Source organism: Mchenga conophoros, linkage group LG16 (genome assembly GCF_057382185.1).
Source record: "Mchenga conophoros isolate Kocher_MC1m ecotype Shallow Benthic linkage group LG16, M_conophoros_male_GT1.1, whole genome shotgun sequence".
Classification (NCBI taxonomy): domain Eukaryota; kingdom Metazoa; phylum Chordata; class Actinopteri; order Cichliformes; family Cichlidae; genus Mchenga; species Mchenga conophoros.
In genome coordinates this window covers 15,534,538-15,560,078 of record NC_140541.1, presented here as the reverse complement: position 1 = coordinate 15,560,078, position 25,541 = coordinate 15,534,538, and the positions used below count along the sequence as shown (strand labels likewise).

At 40.4% G+C, this 25,541-nt stretch overlaps 1 protein-coding gene and 1 non-coding gene across 2 annotated transcripts; one reads left to right on the top strand and one right to left on the bottom strand.

Annotated features, from left to right (window-relative positions):
- Nucleotides 1–746: 746 nt before the first annotated feature.
- Nucleotides 747–818, bottom strand: trnag-ucc (transfer RNA glycine (anticodon UCC)). Its single transcript has one exon. It is a non-coding gene; the product is annotated as a tRNA-Gly (tRNA).
- A 1,899-nt stretch (nucleotides 819–2,717) lies between these two features.
- Nucleotides 2,718–18,942, top strand: cwc22 (CWC22 spliceosome associated protein). Its single transcript, XM_085249733.1, has 20 exons — nucleotides 2,718–2,798; nucleotides 3,537–3,593; nucleotides 4,586–4,809; nucleotides 5,905–6,200; nucleotides 7,194–7,448; nucleotides 7,788–7,916; nucleotides 8,233–8,401; nucleotides 9,473–9,526; nucleotides 9,642–9,777; nucleotides 10,125–10,331; nucleotides 10,420–10,482; nucleotides 10,568–10,666; nucleotides 13,222–13,303; nucleotides 13,809–13,869; nucleotides 16,124–16,201; nucleotides 16,648–16,800; nucleotides 16,897–17,024; nucleotides 17,297–17,398; nucleotides 17,697–17,872; nucleotides 18,200–18,942. The coding sequence occupies exons 2-20, from the start codon at nucleotides 3,539–3,541 to the stop codon at nucleotides 18,724–18,726; spliced, it is 2,994 nt and encodes a 997-aa protein (XP_085105859.1). The 5' UTR covers nucleotides 2,718–2,798; nucleotides 3,537–3,538; the 3' UTR covers nucleotides 18,727–18,942.
- Nucleotides 18,943–25,541: the final 6,599 nt, after the last annotated feature.

Below are 25,541 nucleotides of genomic sequence, written 5' to 3'. Positions count from 1 at the left end.
ACTCAGAGGCACACCTGCAACACCTAAGAAAGGACACGCTTCCCAGGATCCCAGTGTTCACATTTTGGACAATGACAATTGGTTTAAGAGAACAGTAAATGAGGCCGTGTATGTCCACTATGATCGACCATCTTTGTGGGTTATGACACCTCCAAAGGGACAGCCCTCCCTAGAAAACTAGACAAAACTAGACAGTTGATCTATAAATGACAAAGCCTCTTGGATGATAAGTGAAACATCCTCAAAATATCTAAAGAAGTCAAATTGCCTTCTTTTTAAGCTCTCAATATTACTGGCCAGTAAGAAGTATTACTCACAGATCATCAGGTTCTGCACACTTAGTAAAACACCTTTTTTCCACCTTAATCTTTCCATGGCCAACTCAATCACCTGATATCAGCTAAGCAGATTGTGCTATTTAGTTATTAAATACAAAACTAAATGCAGAAGGACCCAAAAATAAGAAACAACTGGAGGAGACTGCAGTAAAGGCTGAGCAGAGCTTCTCAAAGGAGGAAACACGGCATCTGGTGATATTGAGAGGATTTACTTAAGCACAAGTACAGATAGTTTTGTTTAAAAAGTACTGATTCAACTTCTCTGCTCAAGTAAAAGAAAATCAATAAAATCTTTTTACAATAAATTGTTATTTTACTTTGAATACCCATTTATTGTATACTATCGTCTTCTTTCTGACATTAAACAGGTTTGTTTTCCTCCCTAATTGCTCTGTCACAAAATGAAGCTGCGATGGCCGGGAATCGAACCCGGGTCAACTGCTTGGAAGGCAGCTATGCTTACCACTATACCACCATCACTGTAAACACATCTGGAATCAAGCTTCTGTTGAGTCATCAGTTTATATGGGTGTATAAAAACAGCAAGAAGTAAAGAAACATGACCAAAAGTTGGTTTTGTTAGAAACCACAAGATTGTATATCTTCTAATCTTGAAGAGCTCCCTCACCAAAGCACAGGCCTTGGTTGGGAAATAAACAGATGTGGCAAAAGCAAAGACATTCTTTAGTTAAAAATACAGATACTTGTGTTAAAGTTAAGTACCGATCAATTGTTTTACTCAAATAAAAGAAAATCAGTAAAATCAGGGTGTGAAATGTACTCCGTGTAAGAAAGAAAAAACTAGCTCTTTGAAGGACATTTCTACCAGCTACTGTTGTGCAAAGCTAACTAAATCTCATGCTATGTTAATATATAACAGTAAAATAATGTGAACACAACTTTTGTTTTTTGTTTACCTGAATGTGAGGGACTAAGTGGGATTCAGCAAGTGGAGGAACTCTAATGCTGTGGTTGTAGTGACGTGGCTCAGTTCAGAGGGAAAAAGAATCACTACTCACAATCATTTCTAATGTGAGCTTCAATAGATTTTCCTTGCGTACAAGCTGCGACCAGCTGACCTGCTGCTCTTTGTGAATTTACACAACTGAATCCCACAAAATGTAAGATGTTTCATGAGATATCCTAGTTGACTTCCATTCCCTATTATACCGTCTTTATAGACAGTATAAAGTTAGTGGAATTCTGTGAATCAATCATAAACTTACATTTAGATGAATCTCTGCTACCTTTTATGTAACGTAAATATGACCATGAGCACCACAGCCTCTGTGCCCCAGTCACACACACTGTTCTTTACTTTAAATCCCATTACTGCTAGCTAACATGTTTATCCTGCACTCAACTGCTAACACAAAGTTAGTATACTTAAGTTTGTTTTCCTGGACTGTTTCACAACTTCATATCATATACAAAGCTAATATGCCATTCAAAAAAAAAAAGAGGGCATTACATGCAGGTTTTAAAATTTCCACTTTATCAAATACCGCTGAGCAGTACTTGCCTTTTGGTATTCTTCCTGTCTTCTCTTCCTTACATTGCTCTCCATCTCTGAGTGAACTTAACTCTTATTATTTTCTCTGCCAGTTTTACCGTTAGCAAGTGTGTGTTTGCGTGTTGAGCTTTTATAAATTTTGTGTTTGAACTGAAACACGTTACTCCTTTTATGCTCCTCTTTAGTAGTGCTAGCTAGATGCTTAAGTACCGCGGAGACTACGTCATCGTCGGGGGCCTTTTAAACCCGAGCACACTGCTATAAATAACTCAGAAACTATGTGTTTTTTCCTCTTTCATCTCTGTATGCAATAGAGTGATGGATACACCAACAGGGTTGTATTTTATGTGTTATTATTCCCTCCGTTTAGGCTCAAATCGTTTTGATGTCTGAAGGCCTGTGCTGGAGAATATAAACTTCCTTCAAATATTTTAAACATAAGGTTTAAAATATTTATTTAATAGGATTGGGGCCACTGAGAAAAAAAGTGCGCACGTCTTTTTTTCTTCTTTTCCAGAATTCTGAGGAAAAAAGTCAACTGTTTACAGTTGTTGTCTTGTTTTCAAGCAACTGGCCCGTACTTACTCAATTGTACACACACAAAAGAAGTTTGTGTGTGTACAATTGAGGACATGAAAATTAAAAAACAACAACAAAATGAAACAATAAATGAACAAATTTCATGTGTACAAAAGGCCATGTGTGTTTATTTTATTTTATACACTTTATTTCTTGTGTTACAACTTTATTTATAAATGTTAAATCCTGAAACAAAGTTAAACTGGAAAAGAAAAATAACAACAACAAAAACAGTAAACCAAACTTCACAAGCTGCGTTTATTGTGAAATCCGGAAGCGATCTGTCACCCGGAAGTAATGTTGGTTATTATAGGAAGTTTTCCGCCAGACGAACGACAGTGATTTAAGGAAAGCCGGGAAATTGCATGGTAAGGACATTAAAACCCAAACAAAGCAATTTAGCTGGACAGACCTTCTGTCAAAGTGTTAAGGAAATAAAATCTTAAAGGTTTTAGTGACAGCAAATAGTAGCGAGAAGCTTAGATCGCAGTAGCCGAGACAGCATTAGCACACAAGCTAACTTTAGCTCAGCTTAACACACATGGCGATAAAACTGAGGAGTTGATTTGAAAAGACGTTTTAGTAACGCGTGGTGTTGCCGTTTCAAGAAAACTTCCCAAAATGTGTTTAATCGGCTATTAAGACGTACAAACTTGATCATTTGGTAATATTTACCTCAGGAAATGCCCAGTTATCATATTGTTACCTCTTCCGTCCGTTGGCAATGAAATTTTTTGACTCTCAGTACGGCGATTAAACATTACCAGGAAGTCATCGTCCCTCTTATTTTATCGTTAATCACTTACAAAACGGCTAATATACAGTAAATGTATCCTTTGTTCTGCATTGAGTATTGGTGATTTCATGTAAAGTTTATCTGGAGCAGACTAATGTCAGATCAACAAGTCTGTAAACCGAGTCTTTCGTAGAAATACGTTAATCGTGTCAGAGTACTATGTCAGAAAGTCTCATAAAATCTTATTAACTCATCAACATGTTTTTTTCCTAATGTAACGGGGTTTGTAGAAAAAAATGTTTCTTTAATTAAAACCTGCATTTTTCCTATCAAAGTGAATGTCTTAGTTGTCTTTTTTCCTCCCTTCCAGGTATGGACTCTGCAGACAGAAGTCGAAGTCCCAGTCCTGCACAGAGAGAAAACAGTGGTGAGTAAATGCTGCTGTGAACCCTACACTTAATGTTCTTGTAATAAGAGTCGCTTTAATCTCCATCCGTTATACTTGAGCAATACGGTGCTGCAATCATTAGCTGTCACCTCACAGCAAGAAGGTCCTGGGTTTGAATCCAGCAGCTGGGTCTTTCTGTATATTTTCTCTGTACCCCTTGCTGGGAACTCTGGTGTACTTCCACCCGTTAGACCTGATTTAGATTTCTGCGGTTAACCTTTGTAGCGCTAACGACATAATTTACGTGTTGTGTTTGTGCTGGTACATTAAGTCTAAATTAATGTGTGGGTGTGTGTACATGTTTTTCATTCGGTACCAGTTGATATAAACAAATAAAATACACGGACCTTTTCCCTCCAGTTTTGTAGTGGTCATTTTTTTTAAAGGCAAATATATTTGTCTCAAGTTTTTCATCTTCTTTGTACATTCCTACACGTCCATTTTAAAAGTTTTGGCAATTTCCCATCAGGAATTTGCTGACATTTGTGAGTCCTTATATTGATGCTATAATTATTATCTGTTATGTTGAGATGATGATTGTTATTCTCTCACTGATAAATTCAAAAACTGCAGTGAAAAAGTAGCCTGAAATGCATGAGAAGAATCTATTGGTGCAACATGTAATTAGGTTGCGCTGTAGGGTGCATGGTACGAATGGTAACAGATAGATGTGCGTTTTTGTGGTTAGCTGGTGTCCATTTTATTTGTTTAGTTGTTTGAGTGTCCTTCACCTACGTGGCCACCAGACATATGGATTAACAAGTTTCGCAAAGTTTGCGGTTATGACGTAGCTATTGAATAGTCATAGTCCAAAGCATAGGTCTCCGGTTAGCCCTGTGAGAGACTGGTGACCTGTTCGATGTCTACCCTGCCTTCTGCCCCAAAGTATCCCTAAATTGGGTAAGTGGAAGAAGAAGGATATATTGAATGGATATACTAATACTGCTCTTGATCTGTTTTTCTCTTTGCAGGACCTTCAGAGAATGAGTCTAGTCCAGCATCGGGCAGACCCCAGCAGGCTGGCTCAGTTGAAAGAAGCCCCAATGAGCGACGGTCCCCTCAGCCAAGTCCTGTGGACCGCAGGCCCTCCAGGAGCCCATCCTCAAGCAGTTCAGACAGCAGCAGCAGCAGTGATGAGGATGAACATCATTCATCAGCACTGAGAAAGATTCGAAGCAGCGTGGCTCAGATCAAAGTAAGAAATGTGGCTTTTACTAGTCTGTCACATTTCATAATGTACAGACTACTACGGTAGAAATGGAAGAATCGGGTGCTTTCAGACAGTTACAGAGGGTGAAACATATGCTGAAAGCCTTTTTTTATATTTCTAAATATATATATTGTATATTATAATTCCTCATCAATCAAAAATGTTGAGTTTGGAGTGAGAAACGCCATTAGTAGTAGGTGGAGTAAGTAAGTTGATTTCCCCAACTATACCGAACAATAGTTGAGATTCACGGCAGTAATAAAAATTATCCAGCCAAAACAAGAAATTCAGAAACACCAAAATCTTAAAAAGTTAATGCAGTCAGATGCTTTGGTCAACGGAGTTTAGTGATCCATGTTATGTTTTAGATACTGTCCAAAGAAGAGTTCAGGAACTGACAGTATTTATTCAGTTGGTGTATTTTTGTGTGGAAATGGGAACTGAAGCATTTTGTTACTATTCTTGCCTAAAAGTGATCTTGAATGTCAGAATAGTTTTGAATAAAGTACCTGAAGAAGAGGCTTATTTACTTGATTATGTTGCATTTGAAAATGTGGCTGTGCATTAGTCTGCACGTTGCACAGTAGATTATTCAGGCTGCAGTTCTGGACAGCTGGTGTGAAAAACTGCTTGGTCTGAAGAGATGGTTACCATGAGAACAGGACCCAGTTTAAGCTTGAGGCACCGATGTAAGACACAGTAGCATGTTTAGTGTCAGCTGGCCTGATTTATGAGTGCATCCAGTGAAGAAGACACTGAATAAAGATTTAACTTGTTGACTGACAGAATCACAAATCAAAGAGGACTTTGTTTCCATTACTGTCAGCTTAGACACGAGCTCCCCAGGTGCATACAGGCTTTTACTTGATGCAGGACCTGAGGCAGACCGACTTCACATTGCTGGGTTGTCTCTCTTTTTCAGCTCAACTCAAACTTTTAAAAATGACAGCTTGGTTTTGTGCTGCTCTGGTGTTCTCCGTGTTGTCCAAATCATTCTTGCATTCAGATTGTTCCAAATCATTTTAACACATGAAAACTTAAAAAAAAAAATGCTGTCACTGGGCTTATTTGTTGTTCCAGAGATCAAGATCAAGATCCAAAGAGCAAGACAGATCCAGGTCCAAGGAAGAAGATCGGTCCAGATCCAGGGATACGGACAGATCCAGATCCAGAGAGAAAAATAGATCCAGAGAAGGAGACAGAAACAGATCCAGGGAAAAGGACAGATCTACATCTAGAGGGAGGGCGAGATCAAGATCAAGATCCAGAGGACAGGACAGGTCGAGATCCAGAGGAAGAGAGAGGTCGAGGTCAAGAGGACGTGACAGATCCCGATCCAGGGAGAGGGACCGTTATGACAGAAGACGTTATGCACGGTAAAGGCAGCTTTTGTGATTGGCTTGTGTTCATTTTAGCACCGATGTGGCCCTTAGTCCATATGGGTTAACAAGTTATATATATATATACATACATACATATTAGGGCTGTACGATATATATCGGATGACGATATAAAAGCATCTATTGTTTCATTTTACACTATCGTTTGTTTCGTGGTGTCACAAAACAAAGTTTACGGCAATATTTTTTCATGGTTTTGATGGTCACTGTAGTGGCTATATTAATTTCTTAAAGTTCTCTCTTTCTCTTATATTTAATATAACCACACTACGGACGGACAAGCGGCTGTTTTTATGCGTTGTCGTTAGCAACAACAACGGTAGCACGTCTGGTTGTTTATTTTCCACATAAACCTTTCACAATAAAGCTCAAGATCCTGTTGAGACATTTCAAAATAAACGGAATAACATGAAAGAGTATGTAGAGTGTTTTTACGGATGAGAAGTAAAAAAGAGCCGCCAGGTGCTAAAAAATAAACCTTAGACTCAAACGTTAGAACAGGCTTTTCCTCGCAGCACGCCGTGTAATAAATGCTCACAAAGAAAACGGCGCCGTTACAACTTATGTCTAAAAATGTATAGTTTCATGAATCAGTTAAAACACTCGACTACACGACGCCCAGCTGGAAACACTTCACGCATGTCGAGCTGCCCGAGATTCACAGAACTGACAGAAAATGTTAAATTTTTGTGATTTATATTCGATATTGGACGATGGATGTCTTATATCGGGATATGAGATTTTGGTCAGATCGCACAGCCCTATTAGACATTAGATTCCCAGCTGCTTGGCAACTTTTATAAATCCTGCTAAAACGAAAACTTTAAAAATCCAATTCAGCATAACGGTGTTGATATGATTTGGTTTCTCTGGATTAATCAAGTCATATTCAGACCTGAGAGTTTTTTCTTTTAAGGAAAAGTGTTACTTAAATAAGTAACCTGCTCCTTTGTTTCTTCTTTGCTGCAGGGATCGCTATGATGATCGGCGCGATGACAGAGATGGCCGTTTTGACCGACGAGCCAATCGAGAGGCTGATTCAGATCACAGGAGGCGGGGTCGCTCCGCTTCCCCTCTGGCTGACAGGGGACCAGCTGCGGCCAATGAGCCGCCAGTCAAAAAGAAAAAGGAGGAGCTTGATCCAATCCTGACGAGGACTGGAGGCGCTTATATTCCTCCCGCTAAGCTGCGCTTGATGCAGCAGCAAATCACTGACAAGAGCAGGTAAGAGAGCATTTCAGTACTTTAATCCTATACACTAAGATTAGAAAGTGTCACTGGAAGCTGCAGTCCAAGTCCAGGTGTGAATGTTTTGAAATGTTTATACACTAGAAGTGTTCAAACACTTTTTTTCTTTTTATTCTGTTGTGATACTTGGACACATCACCATGCCAAACTATAAACTGTTCCTGCACCTAACTGCATAACAGACAGTAGTAAAACAAATCAGATTAGTTGCATTCATTACAAATGTACCTGCAGTAAAACTGCAGTTTAAAAAAAAAAAAAAGCTGTTTATTTAAAGAACTGCATGTAATTGATGACACCCTGTCTGTTATACAGCCTGGCCTATCAGAGGATGAGCTGGGAAGCTCTAAAGAAGTCCATCAACGGTCTTATCAACAAAGTCAACGTATCCAACATTATCAACATCATCCAGGAGCTGCTGCAGGAAAATATCGTCAGGGGAAGGTGAACACACACACACACACACACACACACACACACACACACACACACACACACACACCAATGAGACGTCAGTGTTAGATTTTCAATGACCTTTGAAGTCAAATGGAGTTTGTTGTATCTGTCGGATGAGAGTGAAAATGCATTCATTCGTGTACATTTTACGATAAGGCTTTGTGCAGCAGAGGCCTGTAATTTTTGCACAGACATCAAACACCTTATTAGCTTCAAGTTTCCAGATTAGCGTGATTGATTAAAGAGAGTGAAAAAAGACCTTCGTGACTGACGCACTCCCTGTAACTGCTTCTTTGCCTGTCAGGGGACTGCTGGCTCGCTCGATACTGCAGGCTCAGACGGCCTCTCCCATTTTCACTCATGTCTACGCTGCTGTCGTTGCCATCATCAACTCAAAGTTCCCTCAGATCGGAGAGCTGATCCTTAAACGTCTCATCCTGACTTTCAGGAGAAGCTACCGCCGCAACCTCAAGGTACCCATCTGTCTGTCGCCGTTGATTTGTGATCCACAAACAGTGATAGTGAAGTGTTACTGTCACACGTAGACGCCCAGATACTTATAACATCTGAACATTGTAAACAAGATCATCTGACCAATACACACTGCAGCACTTTAGAAACTTATTGAGGCTGGATGACCCTGTGCGCAGTCTGTTTCACTTCCAAAGGCTCACTTTTGTGTTTTGATGGACGGTGACTTTAGGAAAATTACAGCAGAAGACAAAACATTAATAACACCTAAATGTCATCTTCATGTCATTCTTCTCATAAAGACAAAGAATAAGATGCCTCCAAATGATGCACCTGTCATTCTGGTATTAAAAATATAACTTTTTATATCTTGCCACTGCTAAACACAGTGACTCATGAATAGCATATCATATATAAATCACAGATGCTGCATGTGGAGGAGATGATCTGATTAGATATTAGAGCACCTTGCTGCTTTCATTTGCATATTAATGACTAAAATTGATTACTTTGGAAACTTCTGTCTACAGTATTATAACAAACAGCAAGCGCTGTGAGCATGTGTGTTATGGTGGGACATGAGGCAGTTCAAATGTCTGTTTGACCTTCATCAGTTGGACTTTGCATATTCTACTTTTTATGCTTGTTTTTGCGTATTACTGGAGTAAGAGGCTAAAAATAGGCCTCCTTTTCTGTTTATTAATTTGAGAATAGGTTTTGAATGAGAATCAGTCTGAATCTAAAAGTCCTTTCTCAAGTGACAGAGGTGGAAATGTTCCAATTTGAGCAGACTGATGCCGCATGTGTCCAAATTACTGAGATAAAAAAGAAACTGGATCTAAATAAGAGAAATAACTGGCAGTGCTGGAAGCTTGTGAACGCAGTCCAGAGTGTGTTTCTACCTGCTGTGGATAATTTTAGTATGATCTCTTGAAGGCTTGAACAATCTGTACAAAATTAAATTGTCTGTAACAAATACAGGCAGAAATGTCTTTTTTATGACACTGATATTAAATGTGTTTGAGTAATTATCAGCAGTAGTCATGCATTAAAATCTGCATCTTGTTTTCTAGCAACAGTGCCTGACCGCGTCGAAGTTCGTGGCTCATCTCATCAACCAGAACGTGGTAGGTCCCGATTTCAAAGTTAAATACTGACCGAGGGCTCGAGGGTTGACGTCCAGATTCTAATTGGGTGCGTGCTTTTTCTGTCCCTTTCTGCTCTGATGTCACTCGCCTTCAGGCCCACGAGGTTTTGTGTCTGGAGATGCTCACTCTGCTGCTCGAGCGTCCAACTGATGACAGTGTGGAGGTCGCCATTTCCTTCTTGAAGGAATGTGGTCTCAAGCTGACCGAAGTGTCCCCTCGAGGAATCAACGGTACGCTGAAGCAGCAGCTTTATAACTGTCTCTTTCTTCATGGTGGGAGGTGATGGTGTAGGCTGAGCTCTTTAATTAGAACAACAAATGATAACAACTTAAAACTTTAAATTGCAACCATTTCAAACATGGCTGAGCCCTGAAAACTGGAGAATTTACTTTTGCCTTTGTGATTTCACACAAAAAAGTGGCGTTTTCTTGCTTCATTACAACAGTATTAACTGCTAAGAGACTTTATTTCTCCTCGCGTTGTCATCTCTTTTCTCTTGAAATACTTGTGAGAATTAATTTTTCTGAATTTCAGAATTCAGAAAGTTTATGCACATTCTCCCTGTTTCTCTTTCCAGCCATATTTGAGCGTCTTAGGAATGTCCTCCATGAGTCGACCATTGACAAAAGGGTCCAGTACATGATAGAGGTGATGTTTGCTATCAGGAAGGATGGTTTCAAAGATCATCCAGTAATCCCAGAAGGCCTGGATCTGGTGGATGAGGATGACCAGTTCACTCACATGCTGCCGCTAGATGACGAATACAACCCCGAGGACATCCTCAGTAAGACCTGAGGGAGAGTGGGAGGAAGGGAGGAGTCATGGGACTTTTCAGAAATGTTTACACAGTCTTTGTGTGTTTGTTCACTTAGATGTATTTAAGATGGATCCAGACTTCCTGGAGAATGAGGAAAAATATAAAACTCTTAAAAGAGGTAAGAAATCATCACACTCTGAACTGTCCAATCACCTGTCTGCTCGTTTACAGCTTAACCAAAGTTTGATGGTGCATCATTTCAGATATCCTGGATGAGGGTAGCAGCGATTCAGGGGAGGAGGGAGATGGCAGTGATGATGACGACGATGATGAGGAAGATGAGAATGAGGAGGAAGGAGATGGTGAGACAAATACGTTAATCTGCTGAGGCTTTCTTGCCTAAAAGAGTCAGTCTGCTTTTTTTGATTGTTTTTTAAACACTTGGCCTGTGAAAACAGTTGTATTGATATCTGACAAAATAACACAGTGATATTTATTTTAAACATCACAAATAATAAATAGTTAGACTTAGGGCTGCTCAATTAATCGAATTTTAATCACGATTACGATCTGGGCTTTCAACGATCATTAAAAATGACTGAGCCGATTATTAGCCCCTCCCTCATTTATCCGCGACACCTTAAAGGCCGGTCCGTGAAAATATTGTCGGGCATAAACCGTCCGTGGCGCAAAAAAGGTTGGAGACCGCTGATTAAGAGGACCCGAGGGAAGCTCGGAAAGCTAAGCAGAAGTTATTTGGAGAGTGACTGCCGTTGGTTGAAAAGAGAGTTTTAAAAAAAAAACTTCAGTGGTGTTGCACACCATTTTATATTATTTTTTAAAGTCATTGTTAACCCTTTAAAGCCGGTCAGAGCAGCACGCTCCGTTTTGCGTAACTATTTTTAAATCCCTGTAGAACCTGAACCGTGTAAGCTAGCGCAATAATTTGTTTTGCATATGAAACCGGAGGAGTTGTACTTACATCTGATGCCATCAGCTTGTCCTTGGTCACGGTTTCGTTCCACATATAGCTTTGCAAAAATTGCATAAAAAGCGCTTGCAGGAACAAAAACATAATATTCCAGAAACACGCTTTGCCGTTCCTATCAGCTGTTCGTAACACTTCCCACAGTGAAATGAGGCACATGCTGTTTTCTTTGCAAATTTGCATCATAGGATTGTTTTTTGTTTTTCCTGCAGTATATAAAAATTGCTGTATCTCCAAAATAAAACTATGAAGACACTCAAAATAAATTTCCTGTTGTTGTAAACTATTTTTTGCAACTTTATTGTATTTAAAGTTTTGAGGGATAAACCTCTTAAATTTCTCCAAGTAGAAATATATGTAAACAAAACAAAAGCGATTTTCAAATTTTTTTGTAGTTTATTGCACTTTTTTGCAATTTATGTAATTACTATGGACTTAATGCATACATATTATTAAAATATGGGCTATAACAGTTGTATTGATGTATAGCAACTTGAAATGCTCCCACAAATGGCACTACAGCATGTAAAAAAAATAATATAAGCTCTGGTGGACTTGGTTCTATAGTAGGTCTTAAAGGGTTAAATAAATATCGTCAAATAATCGAGATCTCAATTTCAGTGAAAATAATCGTGATTATCATTTTTGCCATAATCGAGCAGCCCTAGTTAGACTAAAGACTTTTTTGAGAGATGGTATCATGAAATAACCCCCAAGTCTGTTCCATAATAAATTATTTTTACATTTTCAGAAATATAATTTATAAGCTTGAAAATGGAGGGAGATTCTGACTCCAGGGCTGTAAGCAAAGACAAATATCTAGGGCAATATAGCTTGATGTTCAGCCCAGATTCAGCTTTAGTGTAACCAGCTAACAGAACTGTTGTACTGAGGATCTTTCTGTAATTTCCAATTATCTGTCATGCCTTGGACAGTCCAGATTATTTTCACTTTTAAGGCTTTTTTTCTCCAAACACAGCAGAGCTCTGTAAAAGGAGTTGGCCAGCTTGCTGAGAAATTTGTTTGGAGTTTTTTGCCTCCAGACTTTCATCGAATGGCTCTCTTGGAATATTTAAAACAATTAGCTGCCAGTAAAAGCAGCCGAGTAATTTTTTTTAATACATTTTTTTCCTGTGACTGCATTACACTAAAAGCATTAGCACTAACTAAATATAGTTCTGAGTACAGCAGCTACAGGAGAACGGACAGTAAAGCATTTAAAAACATAACATCATGAGTCAATGAGCATTTTAGGCGCTGCTATGCTGTTGTTTTTTTCCTGCCCAGGAGTGACTATATCTAAACAAGAGTGTGCTAGCAACCTTCATCCATAAACTGTATGGGTGTTACACAAACAGAAATACCTGCTAGTTAATTTGGTTAAATTAATTTCAGCTCCGATTAGCAAAAGTTGTTAAAAGAAAGCAAACTGCAGCTGACTATCAAACTGAAGAACCAGACCACAAATTTTTAGCCTGGACTTTATCCAAATGTATGAGTTACAAAAATAATACGTAACCTATATATGAACCGTTATTGTACCACACTGTAAATATGTCGTTTTCATGTGTGAATGTGGCCATTTTAACATGAGTCATTGACTCACTTTTGGTGGCACCTTTGATGTAACTAATACCGTTACATCAAGACAAGTAATAAGCAAGTAATTACTAAGTTTGAGTATTATTAAAAGTGAAGTGCATGCTGTGTGACCCCAATTAAACTAGATTACTTGCATCATTGGTTCATGTAAATCCTATATTGCACTAATGAACGATAATTACTCAGGTGACATTTCATTAAGAACTGATTGTGTTTACATTGAACTATTTTGATTTTTAAACATTTTTCCTGTTCTGATTTTAACACATTTAACACATCCAATCAGCTCCCTTTTAAAGATGACCTTTGTGTTTGTCTCCCTCTAAGACGAGAAAGTCACCATCTTTGATAAGACAGAAGTCAACCTGGTTGCTTTCAGAAGAACCATCTACCTCGCTATCCAGTCCAGGTACACAAACACGGTGGAACACACTCCTAAAAATACACATTCATACAGTGAGTGACGTAGTTTTCTCTGCGGGTGTTGGCAGTTATTTACAGCTCCCACTATATTTGATGGAGTTGGACTGATAATTAAGGCTGTGCATGCGTGTGTGCGTGCGTGCGTGTGCGTGCGTGTGTCTTTCTGAGGACCTGTTTGAATTTAAAACCTTAGGAGGGAGGACTCTGACTAATCCTCCCTTCAAAAAGCCTGTTCAAGGCTGGTTAAGAGTTTAGTGCTAGGAAATGTATTAGGCCACAGAGTGCGCTCACAAAGACAGCTATAGAAACCTGTGTATGAGCAACCTCGTTACCATGGTTTCACTGAAGAACGGTTCACAAGCTTGGACAACAGGATGAAAAAGTGAAGCCGATTGATTAAACGACACAAACAGAAACACACCAGCATGAGCTCACAATTGTACACCTGTGATCAATTGTTTGATTGATTAATAGATTGATTGTTTTTGCAGCTTGGACTTTGAGGAGTGTGCTCACAAACTGATTAAGATGGATTTCCCGGAAAGCCAAACGGTGAGTCCACAAACAGACTTACACTGAAAACGCACAATTGTAAAGTTTCATCGCTGTGAGTTTGTCCACAGAGGATTAATCTAAAACTATCGTGATACTGAAGTTTGGGTGAAAACTTGGCGTGCATCCTTTGATGGCTAGCTGTTGAACACTCAGCTAGCCATCAAAAATGAGAATTGAGCTGAAACCGTGGGGTTTTGCACCGTCAAAGGCAGCCGCGGGTTTCTTTCTATAATACTGGACTTTTTTTTTCTACGAGGGTTTGAACTTTGTGTTTAAATAAGAGAGAAAAGTGTGAAAATGTTCATGCCTGTCAGAAAAATGTTTAAAGTGTGTAGTGAGGGGTTTTACAGCCTTAAAACATCTATAATAATTGTAAAAAGAAAAAAATAAGTTGGCCACTTTGTGGATTTCACCTATCGCGGGTTAATTTTGGAACGCAACTCGAGGGACCACTGTAATCGTTTTTGTGTTCCTGTAATGGAGGTTGAGCTGATAATTACGTGTAGTAGGTTTCATAGGGTGACAGGTGCAGGTCAGCTGTGTGTGTGGATGTGGTGAGAAACTCTTACAGAGGACAATCAGCTGTGTGTGTGTTTGTTTGTATCACTGTCACAACCAGTGTTTTGGTGGTCGAAACCTGTAAGAGACTGAAAAAGAAGCGTCTCGTTCTGTTAGTCATGTAATGAAAGTGATGACAGTGTGTTTATATGTACTTGTGTCTTAGGCAGCATTCTTGTCTTTTATTGTTTTAATAGTAAGAAGCTGGACATGAGATTGAACCTGACAGCATCAAGGAGCTTTTGATGGTAGTTAACATACTGTAGATGGTATACAGTCCAAAGGTTGAAAAATTACCTTTTGTTTGGCTGCCTTTGGTCCAGTGTTAAAGATTGTTATTTTCAGTCAGCCTACCAGCCTAAGAATGTTAATACTTTGAAACTTGACGAATGTGGTTTGCTCCCCTTTCCACCAAAAGTATATTTTTGGCATGCAGGCTGAAATGTTCGATCTCATATCCAGAGTAAGGTGAAGGTGAAACGTGACTGAGCTGCTGATGGAATATAAGTCTGGACCTAAACTAACCGAGATATTAAGCACTGACTCAGTTCACTGTTGAAGAAAAAAACATATTTCCATTCAATTTCACAGCTTTCATGGCAGAATTAGAAGTCTAAAGGCATCATTTGTAAATTGATCTGAACAAAAACCCAGATGATAATTCTCAGCTGGTCTGTGTTGTTTACATCGTGGTGGATTAGTAGGGCAGTCTCTAGAACTGCATTACTAGCAGGCCATACAGGTGTAAGAACCACTATAGGAGGTAAACGTAATTTTTGAAACCCTATAAATAAGCATTTGTTCCCTTACAATGGCTTAAATGCAGCATGACAGCCTAACCCCACTCACTCACAAGCTCTGATGCTACATGGAGAGAGACACTGCACCATTTCACACTGCTAAAGTGTGTGTTTTGTTAATCAGGAGAGGAAAGCTGTAATTTGTATGACGGGAAGTCTGGAACAAAGAGGAGGTGCTGTTCTGGTGAGACAGAGGAGAGAAAAAGGCATAAAAATATCTACACTGCCTAAGAGCACGCTGGAAAAGTGGTAGCAGATGAAACTAAACAAAATTTCACTAATGGGGTGGCTGTAGCTCAGGTGGCAGAGCAGGTCAGCCACTAATCAGAAGGTCGGTGGTTCGATCCCAGGCTGCATCCTGGCTGCATGCCAAATATCCTTGGGCAAGATACTAACCCCGTGTTTGCCTACTGGTGGTGGTCAGAGGGCCCGGTGGCGCCTGTGTCCGGCAGCCTCGCCTCTGTCAGTGCGCCCCAGGGCAGCTGTGGCTACAATGTAGCTTGCTATCGCCAGTGTGTGAATGTGTGTGTGAATGGGTGGATGACTGAATGTAGTGTAAAGCGCTTTGGGGTCCTATGGACTAGAAAAGCGCTATACAAATGCAGGCCATTTAATGAAAATCATCCAGCAATAAAACACTTACAGTAATGTAACGAGTTGTTATTGACGGATGTTATCTTTAGATGTGTCTCCTCTGTGTCTCTGAAACAGTGCGGTCATAAATAATAAGAAACATCAGAGTGCACAGAGACCTTCTGACTACACTATCAAAAGTCTACAAATGTTAAATGAACTCCTAATAGGACCACTGACAGCTTGGCCGCAGCCTGCAAGTTGATGTGACTGCCGTAGTTTGACTGTAGTTAATGAAAGAGTTGTGTTTGTATGAACAGAAGGAGCTGTGCAACATGATCCTGGACTGCTGCGCTCAGCAGAGGACCTACGAGAAGTTTTTTGGCCTGCTGGCTGGGGTGAGACACACACACACACACACACACACACACACACACACACTCTTCATCTCCACAATCGTGCGAACAGTGGTGCTTTAGGGAAACCTGCTTCAAAGAGTCGGTTGTTTTCCATCTTCCCTTCATAGATATTTGTTAGGTATTTCTATTCTCTGCACGATGAATGTCACCATTTCACTGAGGTGCATATAAATCTTGTTGTGCACTTTTTAAAAGAAAAGAACAACTAAAAGGAAGTGCCCAAGCTTTTTATGTTTATTGGCCATGTGTCATGTTTACCTCAGATCTTTTTTGTTATTGTTATCTTAAGTTTCACTGTAATTAATTTAACTAAAGAGAGCATTCAACCTGATTTTGATGCGAAGCACTGCTTCTATCTGTTAACTGTGTGTGTGTGTGTGTGTGTGTGTGTGTGTGTGTGTGTGTGTGTGTGTGTGTGTGTGTAGAGGTTCTGTCTCTTGAAGAAGGAGTACATGGAGAGTTTCGAGGCGATATTTTCGGAGCAGTATGACACGATTCACCGACTGGAGACCAACAAACTGAGGAACGTGGCGCGACTGTTCGCTCACCTGCTCTACACAGATTCTGTGCCGTGGAGTGTAAGGACACAAAAAAAGATCCTCCCCAGCGTGACCATGAAACTCATTCCACTCTGGTTAGACCGTCTCTCTGTCTTTTGAATGTGTCTCACACAGGTGTTGGAGTGCATCAAGATGAGCGAGGACACCACAACGTCGTCCAGCAGGATCTTTGTAAAGATCCTATTCCAAGAGCTCTGTGCCTACATGGGTCTGCCAAAACTTAACCAGAGGCTGAAAGACCAGTACGAAAACCCACACTCCCACCACAGCCACGCACAACACTCAAACTGTACTTTACTAAAGCTGCTGCAGAGGCAGCCAAAGTTTTTACTCAGAAAACATTTAAATGTTAATGATATAGTCGAGTGAGGTAATAAATCAAATTTAAGGAAACGTAATTAGAAAAATGCGACTTCTTGCTCTTATTTGGCTACTGTTGCTCCTAGTGATAATTAAAGAGCCCGTAAATGAAGTAGGACGTAACAATAAATCATGACCTCTGCGTGTGTTACAGGACCCTGCAGCCGTTCTTTGAAGGTCTCTTTCCTCGTGATAATCCCAGAAACACTCGCTTCGCCATCAACTTCTTCACTTCTATTGGACTGGGAGGACTCACGTAAGGGCCACACTTCAAGAAACAGCATAAACACAGAAACATGGCTGTCACATTTTTTTTACAAACAGAATCAGAAAACTTTTAGCTTAACTGTGTTAGGTTTGGAATAAACTGCACTGTAAAGTGCTTTCCTAATATATGCAATAAATAATGGTTGTTTATTCTGTTAAATTCTGCTGGCCTCAAAGTGTGGGACTCTCGCTGCATCTAAAATGTCATTGGATGATGAATGTAGCAGTTTACGTTCACACAGAAACACTGAACTCTCACATTTCTCCCACATCGTTTTCTCTCCTAGTGATGAGCTGAGGGAACATTTGAAAAACGCGCCAAAGATGATCATGACTCAGAACCAGGAAGTCGAATCATCGGACTCCTCGACATCGTCCTCGTCTTCTTCTTCGTCAGATTCCTCCTCCTCCGACTCATCCAGCGAGTCAGATTCAGACTCGTCAGACTCCTCGAGCAGCTCGGGTACGCCTGACTGAAACCTAAAGATTTACTTTCAGAAAATCACATTATTTCACTTTTATACGCAGGCACATTGTGTTATTGTCAGTTTGTTGTTCTAGCTCACAGCAGTGCTGCAGTAGTTGGGAGGTTTAATATTGTAACATTAATATAATATTCCTGTTATAAAACAACGTAGTCAGGAGTGTCTCCTTCTGTTTTATTAAACCCATGTTTGTGTTCAGTTGAATGTCTGAATTTTTACAGTTTTTCATTTATGTGAGCTGCTGCTTCAGAAAAGACAACGTGTGATTTGTTTGTTTTTTTTTCTTTCTACTTTTTGTCCTCCAGACTCGGACTCTAAACACAGGAAGCAGAAGAAGAGGAAAGGACAAAGTGATGAGGGGAGGAAGAAAACGAGAGAGAAGGACAAGAAGAAGAAATCTTCAGACAAGAAGCGAGCTGGACGCGGAGCAGACAAAGATGAGGACAGCGAGAAGCGGGCGAAGAAAGACGACAGGGGGCGCGCACATGACCCGGAGGGGCGTGAACGCGACGGCGCCCGGCGGAACAGACGAGACGACAGATCGGAAGAGGAGGAGGAAGCGGCGGTGGAGGACAGGAGACGAAAAACGGACAGGCAAAGAGATGACGGACGGGAGAGAGACAGAGGGAGGGAGAGAGAGAGGGAGAGAGAGAATGAGGCAGAGAGAGAGAGGGAGCGAGCGAGGGAGAGAGAGAATGAGGCAGAGAGGGAGAGGGAGCGCGAGAAGCAGCGGGAGAGAGAAAGGGAGAGGGATAGGGAGAGGGACAAAGAGAGGAATAAAGAGAACAGAGACCGGAACAGAGAGAGAGATGAGAGGAGGAGGAGGAGATAAGTCTTCATCGCGGGAGCAGTGATGGACTAATGACTTTAAGTCTTTTCCCTCTGTGACCCCTCTGTGACCCCTCTGTACCTCAGCCCAAACTGTGGTGCTGTGGATCTGACCCCATTCTCCATTCTGTCTGTTTATTATTGATTTTTGTTGTTTTTAATGAAATACTTAATGAAAAAAAAGCCCATTAAAGTTGCATTCGATGTTTTTTATAACCTGTACCTGTTTGAACTCTTTTGACTTGTGACCCATCGCTCAACACTTTTACTGTCCTCATTTTTTCACTCTCAAAACGCAAAAGACCAAACTATGTTTTCTCTGTGCTGCCGTGCACGTTTGCAGGTCAATCTCATAACTAGCACAACAGGATTGATGAAGCATTTACACACGTTCTAGCCCTCGGAGCAAACGAAACCTCAGTAACACCGAGAGCACTGAGGGCTTTTTTATTTTACTTTATTTCATTCGTCTTTTTTTTTTTTAGCTGACATGTAACCTGTTATAAAAAGAAAAAGGCAACAGAACCAAACGTTTTTTAAGAGGGAGAGCAGTATTTGTGTTTACAATAAACATCTCCCTCTCGTATTGTCAGCTCACAACATGCTGATGTTTGCACTTCTCCACAAGCAGCAACAGTCTCTGAACTTTCCTGTCGTACCAGACTGCTTTCTCCTCCCTGCATTGATCCATATTATCCACCTGTGAAGGCACACGCTCAGAAAGAAATAGTTTTAATAAATGAACAGGAAAGATCCTTTTCTATTCATTCTGTCTGTGATGTGTGGGTCACTTTTTCCAGATGTCTAAAATGCGCACGCGTCACATTAAATAGTTATTTTGCAAAATTTGCAGCGTCAGTCTCCAGGGTAAAATATCTCAAGAGCTATTTGAGAGTTTGACATCCAGGCTGTAGACATTGTGCTTTTCTGATAGATCTCACCTCGGGGCCTGGTGGCTCCACAGTTAAAGTATCATGATGATCTCTGTGTCTAACTTTGATAAACCCTTAAGTTTGCCCCTACGGTGTGAAAACGTCAGAACATACTCTGCTTTGTTTTTACCGCTAAATCAAAATCGAGTTTAACAAAATATATCAACAGCGTTGGTGACACCAGCATTAGGATGTTTATCCAGTATCAGCTGAAGCCTTGCATGGTGGTACTTTTGGTCTCGCCCTTCTGGGGAGACACAGGATGCTACATGTCATCAGCACTGCTGTGTGCTGCTTGTCAGCAAGATATTACAAAAAGGTGAAGCAAGGGCAAAAGATCTAATTGTAAGTTTCTTTCTTTAAAAGTTTGACCTCGGTGCTATGTGGAGTCTTGTGGTGGAATTTGAAATTGTCTACAGCACTGTAGGACTTTTCATTGAGGAAGTCTGTACTGTGCTGATAGACGGACATAAATGCAATATATAATTGCATTTTACAATTTTTTAAATTATTGTAATATTTCTGTTGCCACAGTTACCGGCTGTAGATAAAACATGCGCATATCTCACATGTGTGAAAAGTGAAGTAATGTGTAAAAGTGCCTTAAGGCTACAGTCTTCTAACAGCCAGCAGGGGGCGACTGGTCTGATTGCAAAAGATGTTTGAGTGACCACAAATCTATGAGGAAACGATGACCCTACTTCTCACCTGTAAACATCTTCCCAATGAGCTTATGCTAATAATCACTAGATTTCTAGCTTTATTTGATATTGCATGAGGTTCATTTAGCAAATTATGAGAATAATTTAGAGTAAAACTAAAAAAGACAATTCAGCGCTGGACTATTGGATCTTTGCTGCCTTCGATTATAGGATCCTGATTCAGAGACTTAGACGTTGAATGGACATCTCTGGGTCGGCTCAGGATTGATTCTCCTCACTTTTTTACTTCCTTCTGCTAATTTTTGTGATTTCTTCTGCTGCTTTATGTCACGGTGTGCCTCAAGGTTCAGTCCCGGGCTCCATTTTGCTTGCCTTGTATAAGCTTCTGCTTGGACACATCGTGAAACTGTTACTGTCTGTTCTTCAGGACGGCATTCGTGGTATAAAGAACTGGATGCTAAATAATTATCTGTCTGTAAATATTGTCCCAGACAACTGCGTTTCCACATAAACTGATAATCTTGTATCTGATTCATCTTTAGGTTTCTAAATTGTGAGAAATCTCTGTGATAGTTTTGATCAGGCGTTCAGTTTTGATAAGTGTGGTGGCTGTCTTGCCCAAATTTATTTTACATAGAACTACATGTTGTGGCACTCGCTTCCATTAGACCTTACATCTGTGGACACTGTTGATGCCTTTTAAAAAGAAGCTAAATGAAAACTTGCTTTTATTTCGTATCCTATTTTATATTTAAAAAAAACACAAACTTGAAAAGCACAAAAGCCTAAATAAACTCTACTTCTTTCCTTTAAAGCAAGATATAATTTAGGGTGTTTCTATCTTGTGTCACAGCTACAATGCCCAACTCACTTCACAAACAGTCTCTGCTTGTTTTTAATAATGAAATACAAATAACGCCTTAATTAGCATGCTTGAGATGCAAAGGTAAAAAGCATGTTTTGGCCACAGACTGGCAAGCCCTCACCCTCATTCTTCCTATTTTTCTGTTAGGCTAACTCTCTCCTTGTATTGAGCAGATATGATGATACAAATGATAATGCATAAAGAAGCAACATTTCTGACTGACTTGATACTTTGTGAGAAGATCAGAAAGTTCACGCCAAACTGGAATCTAATTGTTCTGAAGTGTCTGTGTGATTATTTGTGTTTAGTGCTGGTTTGACAGGAGTGTCTCCTGGTTGTTGGTGCTGTCTACCTAACACACGCAGACACACACACAGTTTGGTACCCTTGCACAACCTTGACGAGATGTTCAAGGTGAGAGGTAGAGAGATGTGAGTGCGTGTGCCTAAGTGGGTCATTGCCATGCTCGGTTGCGATTGGCTGGATGTTCTTAGGAGTAAAGGCACTGGATTGGTTTGCTGCCACAGCAAATAGAGGAGAACAGATCCACTGGGACTGAAGAGCTGCAAGGAATTCTGGGAAAGCACAGCGAGGCTCTGTGCTGAAAGAGAGAGAGAGGAAGGTGTGTCCTGCTGATCCTGTGAGAGGACTCCTTTTTTCTCTCCATCTTTACAATATGGTTATTTATACCAAACTTTTCATGGCTTCAAAGTAAATCAAGCTGAATTATTTATATGCAGCAGCATTTGAGTTTGCCACAACACGGCAACACAATTGTTCGTGAGGCATCTGGTGGAAAGAAATGACTTTAAAGTCTGCAGTTTTTGCACATATTGTCACTTTGTAAAGGTAGGTTTGGCTTGCTACACTGTTTAAAAAAAAAAAAAAACGTTGCGAAAACTTAAAAACTCAAGGCAACCCACTGCATTTATGTTTTTAGGTTCTGATGGATAACTTATAATTTCAAGTTTAGGAGAAAAGTTGCTTTAGCTAATGTTTTTGTGTTTACAAAATTAATAATTGTCCTTTTTCTTAACTCATATTTTATTGTTTTTGCAACGTATTTCCTAAAGTTTACACAAGGTATTAGTTTTAGTTTTGCTTATTTACTCATCCAGCAGTTAGCAGTCAAGGATTACAATTCAAGTTTTTATCTCCTGGTGAATTGCAACAGCAACCTGAACACATACATATTCACATAACTTCGCCATTGCCTGGTCCCAAGTTCAGGATGAGAAAGGAGGAGGGTTGGGCGTGGGGCTAGCAACCCCACCTTTTAAAAATAAGCCATGCTACAGAAACTGCAACAACAACAAATACATCCCAACAACTGCCTGGACAGGAAGACTCCTCTTCAGCGGGAAGTTTTTCCATCCCACTGTCACCCTCAAGGTCTTTACCTAATAAAACAAAGTGCCTTGAGGCGACTGTTGTTGTGATTTGGTGCTATAGAAATACAACTGAGCTGAACTGAAAGTTGAATTAAAACCTAATCAAAAGCTAGGCTAAAGAGGGTTTCAGTTTTAATGTCCCTGAGCAGATTTTAAACATCTCTAGTTTCACCTCAAGTCCTCCTGCAGACTGCAGTTCAGAGCAGGAAAGCTAAAAGCTGCCTCCTCAAATGTTTCTATCCTGCACTTTGGAGCTACTTGTGCTCAAGGACCCGAGGGACCATACTGGTTCGTGCACTCTAAGTATATGAGACATACAGCTGAGCAAGACCATTCAGTGTTTTAACAACAAGTAAAGGATTCCCAAAATCAATATGAAAACTGACAGGAACAGATGTAAGGATAGGTGTAATGTGCTCTCTCTCTCTCTGGGCTGCAGAATACTGATGGGCCAGTTGATTTATAGCAATTTGTTTCTTGAGTGACCACATGACAGATTACAGTGTAGGACCCTGCTTTCTGTAAAGGTTAGGTGTTTCCAGTCTTGCCTCAACAGCCTGCACCACATCAATCTCTACACTTAGGTCTGTTGTTTAGTGGCTCGGGGTAAGGATAAGGAAGTTTAATGTTGCAATTACTAGATTTCCAGTTTTCACTGTGGATTTCCTTATATGGACATCTACTCTGCAGCTTGCAAACACTGCGTGCTGCTTCTCTGCATCCTTCCAGAGGTTGGTCAATCAGGAGGACCTGCTTCTTTGGAATGGGAGGATTGGCTTAAAAAGAAGCTGACTTCAGACAAGATAAAGCATAGGGTCTGTATGAAGGACCAGTTTAGGACAGATAATAATTTAAAAACAAAAACTGTGAATCATGCAAAGCTGCTTAACTGCAATCCCAAAAAATAGAGAGAACCTGAAATAAGCATAAGAGACCCTCTTAAAGGATTAACCAGCTGCCAATATTCCTCTAACCATCAGTAAATCCCATTAAAATACAAAACCAAATCAGCCAATATTTGTTGTCCACCCCCCCATCCTTCCTTTTACAAATTTAAGCCTCTCCCCCTCCTACTGAAGATGGCTCACAAATATGTACTTGTATTTAAAAAACAAAAAATGCTGAGTAATGCCCTAAAAGGGCTGCAGACTGTAGTTTTTAGCACATGTTACTTAAAGTATTTTCAGTGGTGGATTAATACGCAGCTGGTGTCACAGTGAGTATCTGGGGCAGCAACATGGCATGTGGATCCAAATGAACTACAGTGTGTGGAGAATCGTGTCATCAAGTGCAGCAGTGTGCTTGTGTGTTTGCAGAAAGAGAACTATAACAACACGCCAGACGTATTACAGAGAATACGCGAGGTCACCTCCAGGAGTTTCCCATCATGCCTTGGTTTGGCAGAGACGGCCAGGAGCATTTGTCTCAGCAGTGTGAAATGTCGCGGCTCTCTGTCAGTGCGTTACCTGTTTGAACTGTTTGAAGTGAAGAATCTGCACCCGGCTGTCCAAGAAGCAAATGATGTAGGAACTGAACAGCTGATTTTGTGTTTGTGTGTGTGTGTGTGTGTGTGTGTGTGTGTGTGTGTGTGTGTGTGTGTGTGTCTGGGTGTGTGTCTGGGTGTGTGTGTGTGTGTCTGGGTGTGTGTCTGGGTGTGTGTGTGTGTCTGGGTGTGTGTTTGCCTCAGTGTGGCACAGATGAAACTCCTGCTTAATATTGCCTCCTTTCAGTGGACTGCTTTGTATGGAGAGCAAAACATGACTTAAACAACCAAATGCACAAATAAAAGTAAACAGTGTTTGGGAATGATAGGGACATGTTTATATTAATGTTTAAAATCTAGAGTACATTTCATGCATCAGCTCCTATTTAGCCTTCTTTCTACATATGTTTTTTTGTATTATCAGGTGGTCTCAATCTTAGTTAGTTTTCAGTTTTTATGAGCCAGATACCTTTTTTTTCTATATATACATATATATATATACATATATATATATGTGTATATATATATATATATATATACACATATATATATATATATATATATATATACACATATATATACATATATATATATATATATATATATACACATATATATACATATATATACATGTGTGTGTGTGTGTGTGTGTGTGTGTGTATGTACACTCAACAAAAATATAAACGCAACACCTTTGTTACCCCATGGGATGGACGTAGAGACCTAAAATTCATTCCAGATACACAATATAACCATCCCTCTCAAACAGTGGTCACAAATCAGTCCAAATGTGTGGTAGTGGGCACATCTGCTATATTGAGATAATCCATCCCACCTCACAGGTGTGCCACATCAGGATGCTGATCTGACATCATGAGTAGTGCACAGGTGTACCTCAGACTGCCCACAACAAAAGGCCACCCTGGAATGTGCAGTTTTTTGCGCTATTGGGGGTCTGGGGACCCAGAACCGGTCAGTATCTGGTGTGACCACCATTTGCCTCATGCAGTGCAACACATCGTCGCATGGAGTCTATCAGATTGGCAATTGTGGCCTGTGGAATGTTGGTCCACTCCACTTCAATGGCTGTGCGAGGTTGTTGGATATTCGTGGGAACTGGTACACGCTGTCGTATACGCCGGTCAAGCACATCCCGAACATGCTCAATGGGTGACATGTCCGGTGAGTATGCTGGCCATGCAAGAACTGGGACATTCTCAGCTGCCATCTGCCCTGAACAATGTGAACCATGATTCATCCGTGAAGCGCACACCTCTCCAACGTGCCAGACGCCATCGAATGTGAGCATTTGCCCACACAAGGCTGTTACGGCGACGAGCTGGAGTCAGGTCAAGACCCCGATGAGGACGACGGGCATGCAGTTGAGCGTCCCTGAGACGGTTTCTGACAGTTTGTGCAGAAATTGTTTGGTTGTGCAAACCAATTGTTCCAGCAGCTGTCTGGGTGGCTGGTCTCAGACGATCTT